The following is a 14,144-nucleotide window of genomic DNA, read 5'->3' as shown; positions in this document are numbered from 1 at the left end:
ATGAGGTACCCTTGAAACTTCAACTTTGAACTTCAAAATTCAATAATGCTATGTTTGGATGGCAAGATTTCATTTCAAATCCTGGATTTGGATGAAATCTATTGTTTGGATGGCATGGAATTTGAAATGATGGAATTTGTCCAAATTCTTATCAAAAGCCTATATTAGTAGAATTTGAAATTCAAGCTATTACCTTGTCATTTGAAATTCTCTCCACATACATATCTTAACTCCATGAGTATTTATATTCCAACTTCACTCATTCTCTTTCTAATATTTATCTCTCTCTCCTTTAGTAAACCCAAACTTTTTCTCTCTCTCCATTAAACCTCTATTTATCTATCCTCTATCAAACCCTCTTTACAAAATCATGATTAGGAATTGAAATACAAACTTTAAATTCCAGATTTCAATTCCATTATTTGAAATGAAATACAAGTTTCCAAACACTACCTAAGAGTATTTTGAAAATTAAGTCAAACCTCAAGGATAAACTTTAAAAACTTCTCAAAAAATTATAAATCAAAACTCATCCATATATAAATTTATATAAATTTGTATCAACCAAGACCTCTTCTTTTCATAATACAGTTTTAGAGGAAGGCATGTGATGATGAGTTGTTTTGATTAGGTCTAGTGGTTTAATTTAACGTTCTAGTGTTCTTAAGTAAGGAGTTTGTAAGACTGGAAACGGAAGGTTTTATATTATGGTGGGTGCAAAAGAACTTCTTAGACGATATTGTAATTAAATTTTGCTTTATTTTTTTTAGTAGACCTACATTTATTAAAATTATCTAATTTTGAAATTACACAATTCTTACGTGTATAACATGGACTATAAGTGTAATGTAATCTAAAAGATTTACATGAAGTCATAAGAATACATAAGATAACAAAGCTATAGATTTCAATGTAGACAATATGGATTGAAGAATCAATAATTACACTATATTTACAATCCCACACCTAGTAGTTCACTAGCTAATAATAATCAAATGAATTAATGAAATGTATTTATCTTATATACAACCGAATCCTTAAAAGTTAAAAACATTGTATAATCAGCTAATTAAATTATTGAGCAAATCGGCCTAGTTGAATCACCATTACACTCGTATCATCGTTTGATCCCCGACTAATGGACAATTCCGCAAGTTTTCTACAAGCATGCTTTAACTCTACCTTGTTACTTCTTCCTGCTGTAAAAAATGGCAGAACTATATCTACTGCTTCTTGATTACTAACCTGAAAAAAAAAAACAAAAAAAACCACCAAATGTTGTGAGTTGCAAATTAAATTTGATGTCCGACTAAATATTTTTTTTAAGATAAGGAGAAGGCGTCCTAACGAAGCAGAACCTCGCATAGGTCAACCCGATTTGAGTTTGCGGGTATGGCCCCTTAGGATTAGCGATTAGGGGGTGATAAGGGGAAATCCCTACCCCTAAAATGCCTCTAATAGAGTTTTATCCCACAATTTTTAAGATTATGAGATACAAACAAAACTGTTAGACCAAGTATTACTTAGTGATGTTCGACTAGAATTAGTTAATATATTTTGTTTTGTTCATATAATAATACTATTTTGTTTATGCATTTTTACCTTGTTCCATAGACCGTCAGAAGCTAAAATTAGAAACTCGAAATCGGGTTTAATGGTTAGAGTTTTTGTTTCAGGTTCTGCTGTAACCCATTGTTTGAGATGATGGTCTCCTATTGCTCTTGAAACTGCAAGTGAACCTTGAATTCTCCACACCCCTTTGTAATAATCCACATAACCACCCTGTGTAAAACAACATTATAACTGATTAGCCCAAGCGATATAATAAATTACATACATGATCTTAAAGATATCTTGGCATAGTGGTTAAGATTGAGGTACTGTCAATAATATATAGGTCACAGATTCGAATCCCCTTTTCCTTCTTTGTACTTTGTACAACCTTCGTGGCTCATATGGATAAAAAAAATTACATAAATGTTTCTTTTATCAAGCTGAATTATTTAGGTATCACTTAAAATTATTAGATGGTCAAACTATAATATCAGCTAACCTGCATTACATATATTGTTATAGTGACTGTTGAGACTTGAGATAGCACATAATTAACATAGTAGTCGTTCTTAGAGCTTATTATGAGTTCTTGCTACATTTATTGATCATAAATTTAAAAGGGAGCTCGTGAACTACTGTCATACAATATGACTCAGAAACATTGGTATAGCACATAAAAAGTGGCTCATTTCGGGCCAAACCGCATGCTGAAATTCCCGCATCACAACCCACAAATTCAGGCCACGCCAAACGGCTTTTTATGGTCATTTTCGAACAAGGTTAAAATAAGACTAGTTTCGCATATTTAAGTTGTTCGTGTCCCGAAATTTTCAGACAAAAATCGAGTCAGACCTAAACCACGTGACGAAAAGGTGTGCCCAAAGTCCGTCCAAGTCTGGTGCGGGTCTGATGACCCACAGGCCGGACACATGTTGATCACTTCTAAAATTTACTACTAGAATATAAGTCATACCTTAGACTCGATCCTAGATTTTTCGTCTTCTCTTGAAGGGCTATGATCGGTGGTTAGTGCCTCAGCAAGGCCACCTCGACTAATAACAGCACGACAATCACCAACATTTGAGACCATCAAGCTACCTTCTTGTATCAATGCAGTAACACAACAAGCACCGCCACTTGATTTTCCATTAAGAAACTCTTCGTCAGCTGCTATATAACCATCTCTTATTTTCTCCTCGATCAGTTTTCCAGATTTTGCCCAAGTTTCTCTTCCTACGTGGTCTAATATGTTGTCACCCAACCTTTTTGCTGCAAATTCAGCAGCTTTTGCACCTCCATGTCCATCAAATACCCCAAAGAATGCCTATAATTTTCCATGATCAAATAATTAGTTGTCATATTTGGAGAATGCATGTCATTTATATGTTTTCAAAACTTGGACTAGCAGAAGATTCATTTTGTCTATATGAAAATTTGATAACAATGCTTCGTATGCTACAAAAATTGTTACATCTTTTTCGTCTTTTATAGCTATATCTTTAAAACACACCTTAAATCATTAATATCGATCTAAAAAACTAACCATGTAGTAATAATAATAATAATTTAATGTTTAGAAATACAAATCTAATAAAATTGATATGATTGTTTTAATTTCCATATACATATTAGTGAAATTTATGACGAACTTTAGCTTTAAAACAAGTAAATGAGTGAATATTTTAATTTGAGGCTAAAAAAAAAGTATTCATAAATGCATGCAATAATAATATATTACCTGCTTAGGTAGGCTATGAACATTATTGACAATAGTCGCATAACGATCTTCTAAATGAGCCCTAGACGTCCCTCTCTTACTATAAACTCCATATCCATCCCCTTCAACTTCAATCTCTTCAAGACGATCTAAAGGCGTAATTACAACATTTTCCAACGATCTTACAATCGGAACATTTATCTTTGCCGGTCTTTTTCTCTTCAGCTTTGGCAATTCATTTTGATGATGATTTTTTACCGGAACTTCCAATTGTTGATGAAATCTTACCATCACATTTGGTGACAACGGGTTGCTAGAATGAACGGAGAAAATATTATTACTACTCGTATCACCATTAGAATTCGATGGAGAAAATGCGTTACATGTAACATTAGATACTACACAATTCATCTTTTTTCTTGTATATTTTCAACACTCGCTCCTATCTAATCTTCTAACTATCACTATTTAATTTCTTGCTATGTGAATTAGAATTTCGGTTTTATATAGTGTTGGTAAGAGGTCCATGAAATTGAAAGGTACATAGGATATGTTACTACTTTTCAACGGTCAAAAATTGCTTCAGATTGGTGTGGCGATCAAGTTGAGAAGACTTGGTCTAGTTTTTCTTCAAACAGCTTTCTCCGACCTTGTCCTTATCTTCTAGTGGCTGGTAGTGGTAGTAATGAGATTTCGAAGTCTCGAACTTTTGAATGTTTCATAGCAAATGACGTCAAGATACCCAAGAAAAATACTCCTTTAGACTTGTAGTAAGATTGATGATTAGTCTATGAAAGTGGTCTATCATTTCCTATACATTGTTAGAGAGTACTACGGCTAGAACACAGAACTATAGAAGAATCTTAAAGTACTACTTTTTCTAATACTACGGCCTTCTAGACTTTTAGTCAACTTATTATCTTACGTATAGTCGATCATTCAGTAACTAGCTTTAGAAATTCACAATGTTGCGGAGTTTAGTTAGCGGTTTTAAATGAAAGCTTAATTAGTGGAATTTAACTTTGTTGTCTTGTTTCTTTTGTTGTTGTAATTTGTTTTTTTTTTTTTACATAGGAGTCATGAATGATGTATGGGGTGTTTTAGGAGATTGGTTCTCAAATGAATGGTGTCTAGGTGTGTTCTGAAGTGGTGTTTGAGGTGTAACTCTAATTCTTTGGTGTATTGAGTTTTTGCTCCTCTTTCCATTATAATAAAATGGACTATTAATTATGTAAAAAAAACTAGCTTTAGAAATTAGTTTTACGTAGAATAAATTCCTATTTTCATGGATAACTAGTTGTTGATTTCTGAGGGAGAGGTGGTAGCACAGTGGAGTACCACTTCGAATTTCAGGACATTGCCTAGGGTTTGAATCCTCATCCCAATTATATGTTGGAGCATTTACTTCTGTGTTATTTAGCCTTATACCCAGCCTTTGAGTTAGTGTGCCCTGCAAGCTATCTAGTAGCCTAGCAGGGGTTGATTTTCGGACCAACCATCTTTCCTAAACAAAATAAACTAGTTGTTAATCCGGACTATATCCTAGATCATTCACCAATGTGTATTTCAAGTGTTAAATCAGAGACGTGAGAAAATTGGAATAGAAGAGTTATATATAGTCATGGGAGTGTGCTCGTAAAATAATATTTCAGTTCTTTATTTTTTCTACATAATAAATTATAATATGAATTATTGATCAATATAATAAGTATATAATCATCGATTCTAAGAGATTACATATATATATATATGTAAATATATAATTAATTACAAAGATTATGATATCTTGTTTTTGAAATTTACGTTAATATGTAAGAATATAACCGATGTAATTACATAGTGTAGTAATATTAATTAGGAAGGTTACAAAATTTTATTTTTTTTAAATATAAGATTACTGAAATGTAGGACATACTATCATTAGCATTAGATTAATGACTTAATGAGTATTAATGTATACATCTTCATTTAATTGTTGTAAAAAGAGAAATATTATCGCAACATGGTACTCCCTCGGTTTCTTTTTAATCTACACACTGTTGCTTTTTCTATTTTTGGTAACATATCACATCTACTTTGTCCTCTTTTTCCACCCATGTCATTCACTTTTTAATATTTTAGCCCACTTTTTTGTTTTCTCTCTCACTTTTAAGTTTCTCTTACACCTTTTTAGCTTCTCTTATACTTTTGTACTTCTATCTTGGTGTTTTTCCAAAGTGAAATGAGTAAATTAAGAAAGAGACGGATGAAGTATAAGATTATATATTAGTTAGTTAGCGTATATGACAAGAGGGCATGTTTTTACTTTTAGCTTTTAGATCTATAAAGTTTAATTAATTATGGTGAATTGGTGACTGTTCTTGTGATTTGTGGTCACTTTCAAGGAAGTTAATATAATAGTCAACTCACGTGTGGTTGAACGAGTCAGTGTAAAGAAGGAACTAAGGATACCAACAGCAGTATTAAACACCTGATTCCAAATAAACTTTGCAGTTAAGCGTTTAGGTCTTTAGGACTTAGGAGACATTTTCACTATTATGTGTAATCTGACGATTGACGTGATGAAAACTTCAAAAGTCCATATGTTACAACTTACAACCCTTTCAAAGTTCAAACTATTACACCAAAATAAAATTGGTTGAACGTGAAAGTGGATTTTAAAAATATGGAGATTGGAGTGCTACTAAAGTTCGATTTTCAATTATATGCCTTAGCTTGCTCAGTTTTGTAATACAGTACAAAACTTACCGGATGTTTTTTTTAATATTGTGTATTTGCATTAGCATAAACAAATTTTATCAAAGGATCAACTAAACCAAAAGTTTAAACTGATGGTTGGAGTCTCATGAATAGTTTAATATTCTATCACGTCCCCTCACGCGAGATCTCATTGGGCTTGAAGTGTGGATGCATCACATGCCTTCCTCGTACCTGACGCTAAATATTCCATTTAGAAATGAGGGGTGGATAAGATTTGAACCCGTGATCTTTATGTCACGATGGCTCCAACACCATGTCAAAAGACCAACTCAGGTTGGAGTCCCAGGAATAGTTTAATATTCTATCAAATTTGACTTTTACGCATCAATATTATACAACAGTCTATATAAAATATAGTATTAATGTTGAGAATTACTTTATTTGTGAGAAATGATCTAATAACTATATTTCAAGTTTCAATTCAACTAGTTTTCTCTATTTATGATATTTATGATATATAATGAAACTATATTGGATAAACGAAGATTACCTTAAATAAGCTTAATGGAGCTTTCTTAGTAACCTTTTGTTTTCAAAATTTCCAGCTTTACCTTTGTAAGGAGATCAACTATTATGACATTTCCAATTGTCTAGAAGCAAGGTTTCATTAATTTTTTTAGTAAAAGTAAGAATGAGAATTGTATAGTTGTCTAATTTTGATTTTCTTAATAAATCCTCTTACTATCATGTTATTTTGGCAAAATCGGACTTAACGACACAACAAACTATAATACGGGTACATCCAATACCTGAACACTATAAACTTTAACTAGTAGCTAGAGCACTACCAACTGTGAGCTTGAGTGTAACGCGTGTTATAAATGACGTTAGAGCTCTATTTTCTCGACGACAAAGAGTATCTTAAAACTTTGTTGTCAACACCTGATGCTACCACGCAAAATACAAGGAGCTCCATTCTTTTTTTTTTTTAACAGTATCCATCGTCGAAAGCAATGACTAATCCTTTCGATCGCCCGAGTGCTCCACTTAAGAATAAAGGGATATCCAAGAATCTCTTTTCATTTTCAAAGAGATCCATTCTACTAGACTACTATCCTACTACCCGTATATGTCAGCACCTGATGCAACCACGCAAATACAACGAACCGCGTCATCTTATTATCTAACTATCACTACATTACCGCGCACCATCTGTCATTCTATCCTCGTAACCTCGTCCGAACTCGCGCATAGCCGCATATAAATACTGCATGAACCAAATTAAACGTCACGACCTAAATCACCTAATCAACGTACGTACGTAATTTCTTCACACAACATACTAGTATAACAACCCATATTGGTTTTGTGTACGTAATTATTAGTGATCGAAGATGTCAACAGAACAAGAGAGGAAGGAGCTAGATGAGAGGGCAAAAGAGCGGAGAAACTGTGGTTCCTGGTGGCACTAGAGGTAAGAGCTTAGAAGCTCAGGAGCACCTCGCTGAAGGCCGTAGCCGCGGTGGCCAGACTCGTAAAGAGCAGCTTGGCACCGAAGGCTACCAGCAGATGGGCCGCAAAGGCGGCCTTAGCACCACCGATAAGTCCGGTGGTGAGAGGGCTGAGGAAGAAGGTATCCCTATTGATGAGTCCAAGTTTCGAACGCAAACTTAAATTTGTCATGGTATCATGTACTTTAGTCTACTAGAGATTTCGATACTACGGCTATATACGATGTATGCGTATGAAGAATTAAATCCTAGATAGGTAGTTAGGTAGTTAGTTTTAGTTTTTTTTTTTTTTTTTTTTGGGAATAAGGGAAACAGTATTATATATTAAAAGATCGATACAGTCCTAGGGTGGCCAAAATATCTCCGGGTGGGTTTGTACCAGCCCCATCCTCAAAGAGGAAACATTTAAGTTCTGTTTATCATCCAATAAAAACTTATTACAAACCGGGGGCGGAGATTCAAAATACATAAAGTGTTGAAGCCATCCGACATTTCTTTCGCATACCTAGCCACGCTATCCGCTAGCTTGTTTGCTCCTCTACCTTCAAATTGCAAGGTGACGCTTTTGAGTTCTTGGAGCAACTCCCTGCAATTTATTATTAGGTCCGACAAATTATCATTTAATATGTTCCCCTGCAAGATAGTCATCACTGCCCTAAGGCAGTCCGACGCTAGCACTACATTTCCCCATTGTTTGCTTTTAATCCACAACAGTCCTTGTAGGATAGCTGCGATTTCAGCTTCAAGCGCACAAGAAGCAGCAGAATACATATAGGCCCCTTCTACCCAGATGGCATTGTGGTCTCGACAAACAATACCCAAATAGGCTTTCTTAGATGACACAAGGAAGGAGGCATCAGTGTTAATTTTTAGGTAGTTTATAGGAGGGGGGGTCCAAGTGATATTGCTAGAGACGTTGGGAGCTTTTCCCACCTTAGGTTGGTTCTGGGTGAAGAACCATTCAGTGGCGGCCCAACTCGATTTTTTAACAAGGATCCCAGAATTAACGTTCTTTTTATTAAATACCCATTCATTCCTCCTCAGCCAGATATGCCAAGTGGTGAAAACAAAGAGAACGTTAGACGGGATAGGGTTTTTTTTTGTTGTATTAGAAAGCTGATTTTTGAACCAGGTTTTAAAAGGAACATTTAAGCCAACATCTAGACCCACTAGATTCCAAACTTCCCTGGCCCGAGGTACTGGTTATGGTACTGTGCACATGATAGGTGATGTATAAGAAAGCCTAGCTATATATGTAGCTAGCCCGGTCAGGAGGAAATATATGTACTTTTTTTTTTCCGAAAAAACAAATGTATTAATCTTATGTAGCTTTGTGTATTATGTTTCATGAAAATGTGATAATAATAGCTTAACTATGTTTATGGTATTTTGTTGTTGATGTATTATACTCCTCCGTGTTTTATAAATGGAAAACTTGCAACATTTTCTTTTTGTACGTTATTATTGGATAAATAACTCAATTGAGAATATTTATTCGATCTAGTAGTTTGGTTTGTATTTTATAATTTTAAAGTTGTGGAATTAAATTCCACTAGAGGTACTTTGGGTGAGGATTTTTGACGTAGTCGGAAAATATGGAGAAAAGCAAGCGCTAATCTCGATCAAGAATGAACAGATTTACAAGCGATAAATCTGTAAAAATTCTGGAATCCACCAGATCGAAAAGAGTAGGAACTCTGTGATATTATTAAAAGTCAAAAACTGCATCCAAACAATGACCTAATAATGTTTAAATACTTAACACAAAATCCTAATACGAAATTAAGGAAATAATAAAATTCGGAAATTATTAAAATGCTGATTTCGGGCCTTAAACGAACTCGGATGGCTTAAAAAGCCTATAGGTCACGGTATAGCGGTGAGTTTGACTTGTTGGCCCGTTCCGCTTTCGAAAAGGTATCACAATAAGCAATCGAACTCCATCGACCCGATTAGTAGAAATCATTTCAGGCTCTTTTATGTCGAACTTCATTATCGAACTAGCTTATCCGCTAACCTTTCTACGTCAATTTTCCTTTATTATTTTCTCCTGTTTTCAAGGAGCTTTTCCTATAAATTCGAGTAGAGTTGATCTATGTGATGTTTTGGTCTGATTAGGATGTCTTCTCCTCAACTTAAAAAAATCCAATTAAGCATGAAAATTTTATTATTGGTAGTATGCTACTTATCATTGGTGAACGTTAGATTTACTTGATCTGTTCTAAATTAGTTAAAATATTGGGGTTACCAAGTTTTAGTAAGTGCATATAGAGAAATTAGAACAGGTTCATGTAAATAGCTAGGAAACTGATGATAGGAATGTGTTTATTGATGGCAATGATGCGAGTCGAGTTTAAGTTTTGAGTTAGTTCGACTTGACTTGTTAGCATTTCGAGTCGAGCATTGATCAATTTGAGTGATTAAGGCCTCGTTTGGTTCACATGGGAAGTAATTTCCCATGGGAATTTACATTTCATGGGAAATTCTTTCCCTTGTTAATTTCCTAGAAATTAGACAAAATTGTTTGGTTGACACCATAAGAAATTGCATGTTTCATGGGAAATTCTATTTCCCTTGGAATTTGTATTTCCTATGCTTCTCTCATTTCCCTCCAACCAAACACAACACCCATAGTGTATTTCCTAAGAATTTGTATTTCCAAGGGAAATAGCTTTCAACCAAACACCTAAGTAGATTTTGAGTAACTTGCAAGTGTCAGGTTAAAAGCAACAATAAAGTAGAAAAATGTTGAATTTAGGTATTTTGTTATTGATAATTGGGTATTTGAGCTTCTCACGAGTTTTCGAGTTGAGTATGGAGTTGTTCAACTCCACTGATCACCAACATCCTGAGTCGAGCTTTGGCCGAGTTTTTTCCGAGTCAATCTCGAGGAGCTTGCGATCTCGTCTCATTGCCACCCCCAGTGTTGCGTGCCAAATAAAGTGAATTTAAGTGATCATACCAACTAATCAAGTTAGGACTTATACAACTAATCAAGTTAGGACTTTAATATGAACAGAGAGTGTTACAATTAATTTAGAAGAGGAAGAGCTAGGAGAATGCTAATATAGGAATTTATACAATTTATTAGAAGATAAAGTGTTACAACTAATTTAGAAAAAGAAGTGTCACCACTAATTTAAAAGGGATGTATTTGTATCTCTTTTTTTTTTCTTTAATTGACAAATTCACGAAAGGTTGCGAAGGAGGGATTTTATAAATATTGTACGACTGTTAAAAGAAATAATTTTTGAATTACGTAGATGAAAGGTTATATGCAAAGCGGGTTGATTGGGAAGTTTAATTTTATACAAGATTGTTTACCTATGTAATATTGCTCTCAAAATTGTTAAGTTTTCATAAAATTTACAAATTAGAGGGTTATCTAAGAAAGAAGAATATATAAATGCGAGTTTTTGAGAGAAGCACCTAGAACCTAGAATTACTAGTTGCATATGCACGCGATGCGTGCGTCCACAATCTTATTTAATTTGTTATAGACATTTTGACATGTTTTTTTTATCTAAAATTATTTTGATAGTGATGTAAATTATTGAGGTTCTTTTGTAGATGTTATTATCTTTTTAAATGAAAGATGAATAATTTTTAACCTAGTTCAATACAGTCACTGTAAAGTTTGGTCGATGATTTAATAATTTTCTTTTCAACGACTTTAGTATAGTTCTTTAACAATTATAGATGTTAATAAATCATGTTGTTTGAACTTTGTAAATATGAAATATTATGTTATCACGGTATGTTGCTAACTTTTTTTGGTTGAAGATTCTAATGAATTTTGTAAATTGATTGTGTCAATCTAGTTTGTCAAGTTATTACTTATTAATATAATAGTATTGCATATTTCATTTTTGACCTACTCATATGACAAGTTTCATTGATTCTCATTTTTCAATTTTTTATAAAAAGAAAAATATTATTTTAAATTATTGGAGAGTATTTTAATCACTTCAAAAGAGGACACCACACCTCAATGCCTCATTCCTTGGTTTATATAATAAAGATATGGTACAAAATCTAATATATGTATCTTTAAATATGTTTTAAGGAGATAAAGATGAATTATCCAATTCCTTTTCTCATTTCAATCAAGAATTTCATAGTTATCTCATGAAGTATGTTTTTATAACGACCTTCCATTTCAAATTAATCTACCCACTTTTTTTTTGGTTTAATTCTTTTTAATCTACATACACGTCGTTTTTTTTCTATTTTTCACAACATGTAACATCTACTTTCTCTTCTTTTTCCACCGACGTCATCCACTTTTTAATATTTTAACCCATTTTTTAGTTTCTCCCTCTCATTTTTTTTTTCTCCCTCCACCTTTTTAGTTTACCTCTCGTATTTTTGCAATTTCTCATTTATTCTTTCCAAAATAAAATGGATAAATTAACTTAAAACGAAAGTAGTATATAGTACTCCCTCTAGCTAGAAGCCTAGAAGCCAAAAATAACTGGATAAAAGGAAATCCCTCCACTAATTAAAAAAAGCCATAGAACTTATCTGTAGGATCGGAGTAGTAGTACACAATACAAGCTACGCTACGAACAGTGAAAGAAGCCTCGTGTCTCAAGAGATGGGGAATCTCGTCATCATCAAATTTAATCAACAAGAAGAAGCCACATCATTATTCATATATATGTTCCCTGCTCCCACACCTTTGGCTTCATGCCACTGCGTGCATGCGTGCACGGTGCACCGTGCATGCGTATGTCTAAATGCCTTAACTTGCCTTTAGGCCTTATATAAAGAATTGATCGTGTCGTAATTTCTATCATTCATCATTATCCAAAGAGAATAAGAGTAGGGAAGAAAAAAAGATGTCGACAGAACAAGAGAGGAAGCAGCTTGACGAGAGGGCAAAGCACGGTGAAACTGTGGTTCCTGGTGGCACAGGAGGTAAAAGCCTCGAAGCCCAAGAGCACCTCGCTGAAGGTTAATCATCCTCCTACTTTTCTTAGTGTTAAACTTTAAAATTTTTGATTAAATATTTTCGTGAATATATACTCATGTAGGATTTTATTAGGTTCGTTATAATGTTCAATATGATATTTTCATAATATTAATTTTTTATATTTTAATCAACTACGAAATTTTGGAGATATCGAATATCAAAAGTAGGTATTGGAGAACTTGTAAAAGAAACAAGCATTATACTCTTTCTGCTCTTTATTAGTTTACCTGTTTTGACTTTTGATACTATTCACATACACGACTTTGACGATCTTTTGTAATTTGTATTTAAGGAAAATATAGTTATGTGAGATCTTGTTGAATTCGTGTCAATGTGTATCATCCAAATATTAACTTTTTGTAATTTTTGTTTATTGAAAATGAGAGAAATGTTTATATGAGTGTTTAAATGTGTTTTAACAAAAGGAATAAACTAATAAAATTTAGAGGGAGTATTATGAAACGACGGGGGCATTAATGTATTATACATGCTCCTTTTTTCTGTAATTGCAACTACTCATATAACCAACTTTGACTATATCACTTTCTATGTTTCACGTTAGTTTTTTTTCTAAATCAAAAGTCAAATTAGGACATGTTCTCTTCGGCATAAAATAGCTGAACTGAACTGAACTGAACTGTGATATGTGAGAGTAAAAGTATTGTCAAGAGCTGAGTTGAACTGATCTGAATTGAACTGAAATGAATTGAATTGAATTGAATTAAACTGAACTGAACTGAAAATAAGATGGGGAGAACAGGCCCTTAATAGTTTAGTCTTTAATTACTAGTTTTGGATGTAAAAATATCTCAATTCTGTAGCAAGACTGTCCTATTAACTATCATAGTATCATAAGTGAGTTTTTTTTGTGTACAATAGTTTTTAAGTGACTGTTTCTACTCAAATAGTAAGGTAAAATGGTCTTCTTGTATTTAACCGGCCTATTAACTTAACCTTAAAAAACTTGTGTAGGAAGAAGCAGAGGAGGGCAGACGAGGAGAGAGCAGCTAGGGACAGAAGGGTACCAAGAAATGGGGCGTAAAGGTGGGCTTAGCACCGGTGATCAAGAGGGTGGCGAGCGTGCTGCGCAGGAGAAAGGGATAGACATCGATGAGTCCAAGTTTCGCACCAGCAACCCCTAAAGAATCTACTAATGCAGCACTTGTATGGTGCTAGCTTCGTCGTAGTGATGGTCACACACGGCCACACGACTCTATATATGTTGAAGTTGTCTTTGTTTCTTTCAGTAGTTAATTATGAAGGAGTTAAGAGTAGTGTTTAGTCTAGTATAAGCTGTATATTGCGTTTTATCATCTTAATGAAAACAGTTGTTTATGTATGAAGGTGTAGTTTAATTTGGTTTTACCTACTTTTGGTTGATTTTGCTTTAAATGACGATTTTGTTTGACAATACTAGTTGAAAATACGTTGAAATTAATAAGTTAATGAAAACTAATAAGATACATCTAAAATTAATAAGGTGTTATATTGTTGTTAGTTTTATGTGGATTTAATTGATTTATACAAATATTATGGTTTGAAGCTATTTATCTAATATAGAGATTCTTTTCTTGTATAGTAACTTAATAAAATTTTAAGTTACATTATGCAGTTATTGTTGTTTGTTATACTAATCGGTTTTTAGAATATGTCACTCTTTCTTATATTAGTTTACCTTAATGAATTT

The 14,144-nt window shown here is 33.4% G+C and overlaps 2 protein-coding genes across 2 annotated transcripts; one reads left to right on the top strand and one right to left on the bottom strand.

The window, feature by feature from the left end:
* Window positions 1–905: 905 nt before the first annotated feature.
* On the bottom strand, window positions 906–3,736 carry LOC104883347 (probable protein phosphatase 2C 2). The gene is made up of 4 exons (XM_010667855.4): window positions 3,293–3,736; window positions 2,528–2,878; window positions 1,603–1,782; window positions 906–1,245 (listed from the first exon to the last, which is right to left on the bottom strand). Exons 1-4 carry the CDS (start codon window positions 3,680–3,682, stop codon window positions 1,075–1,077), a joined length of 1,092 nt encoding a protein of 363 aa, XP_010666157.2. The 5' UTR covers window positions 3,683–3,736; the 3' UTR covers window positions 906–1,074.
* A 3,511-nt stretch (window positions 3,737–7,247) lies between these two features.
* LOC104903202 (late embryogenesis abundant protein B19.4) lies at window positions 7,248–13,796 on the top strand. The gene is given in 4 exon segments (XM_057393056.1): window positions 7,248–7,413; window positions 7,415–7,642; window positions 12,261–12,438; window positions 13,430–13,796. Coding segments are annotated over 4 exon segments (624 nt in total). The 5' UTR covers window positions 7,248–7,365; the 3' UTR covers window positions 13,600–13,796.
* Window positions 13,797–14,144: the final 348 nt, after the last annotated feature.

This window comes from Beta vulgaris, chromosome 2 (assembly GCF_026745355.1).
Source record: "Beta vulgaris subsp. vulgaris cultivar EL10 chromosome 2, EL10.2, whole genome shotgun sequence".
NCBI classification, from domain to species: domain Eukaryota; kingdom Viridiplantae; phylum Streptophyta; class Magnoliopsida; order Caryophyllales; family Amaranthaceae; genus Beta; species Beta vulgaris.
The sequence above is the reverse complement of the archived record's forward strand: the minus strand, read 5'-3'. Positions and strand labels throughout refer to the sequence as shown.

What these genes read in the sequence shown, in the direction of transcription:
- LOC104883347 (XM_010667855.4), bottom strand. Translation starts at nt 3,682, where the DNA reads ATGAATTGTGTAGTATCTAATGTTACATGTAACGCATTTTCTCCATCG. An exon ending in TTCATAGCCTACCTAAGCAG is followed by an intron (nt 2,879 to 3,292) that starts GTAATATATTAT and finishes GGAAAATTATAG; the next exon opens with GCATTCTTTGGGGTATTTGA. An exon ending in CTGACGGTCTATGGAACAAG is followed by an intron (nt 1,246 to 1,602) that starts GTAAAAATGCAT and finishes TTTTTTTTTCAG; the next exon opens with GTTAGTAATCAAGAAGCAGT.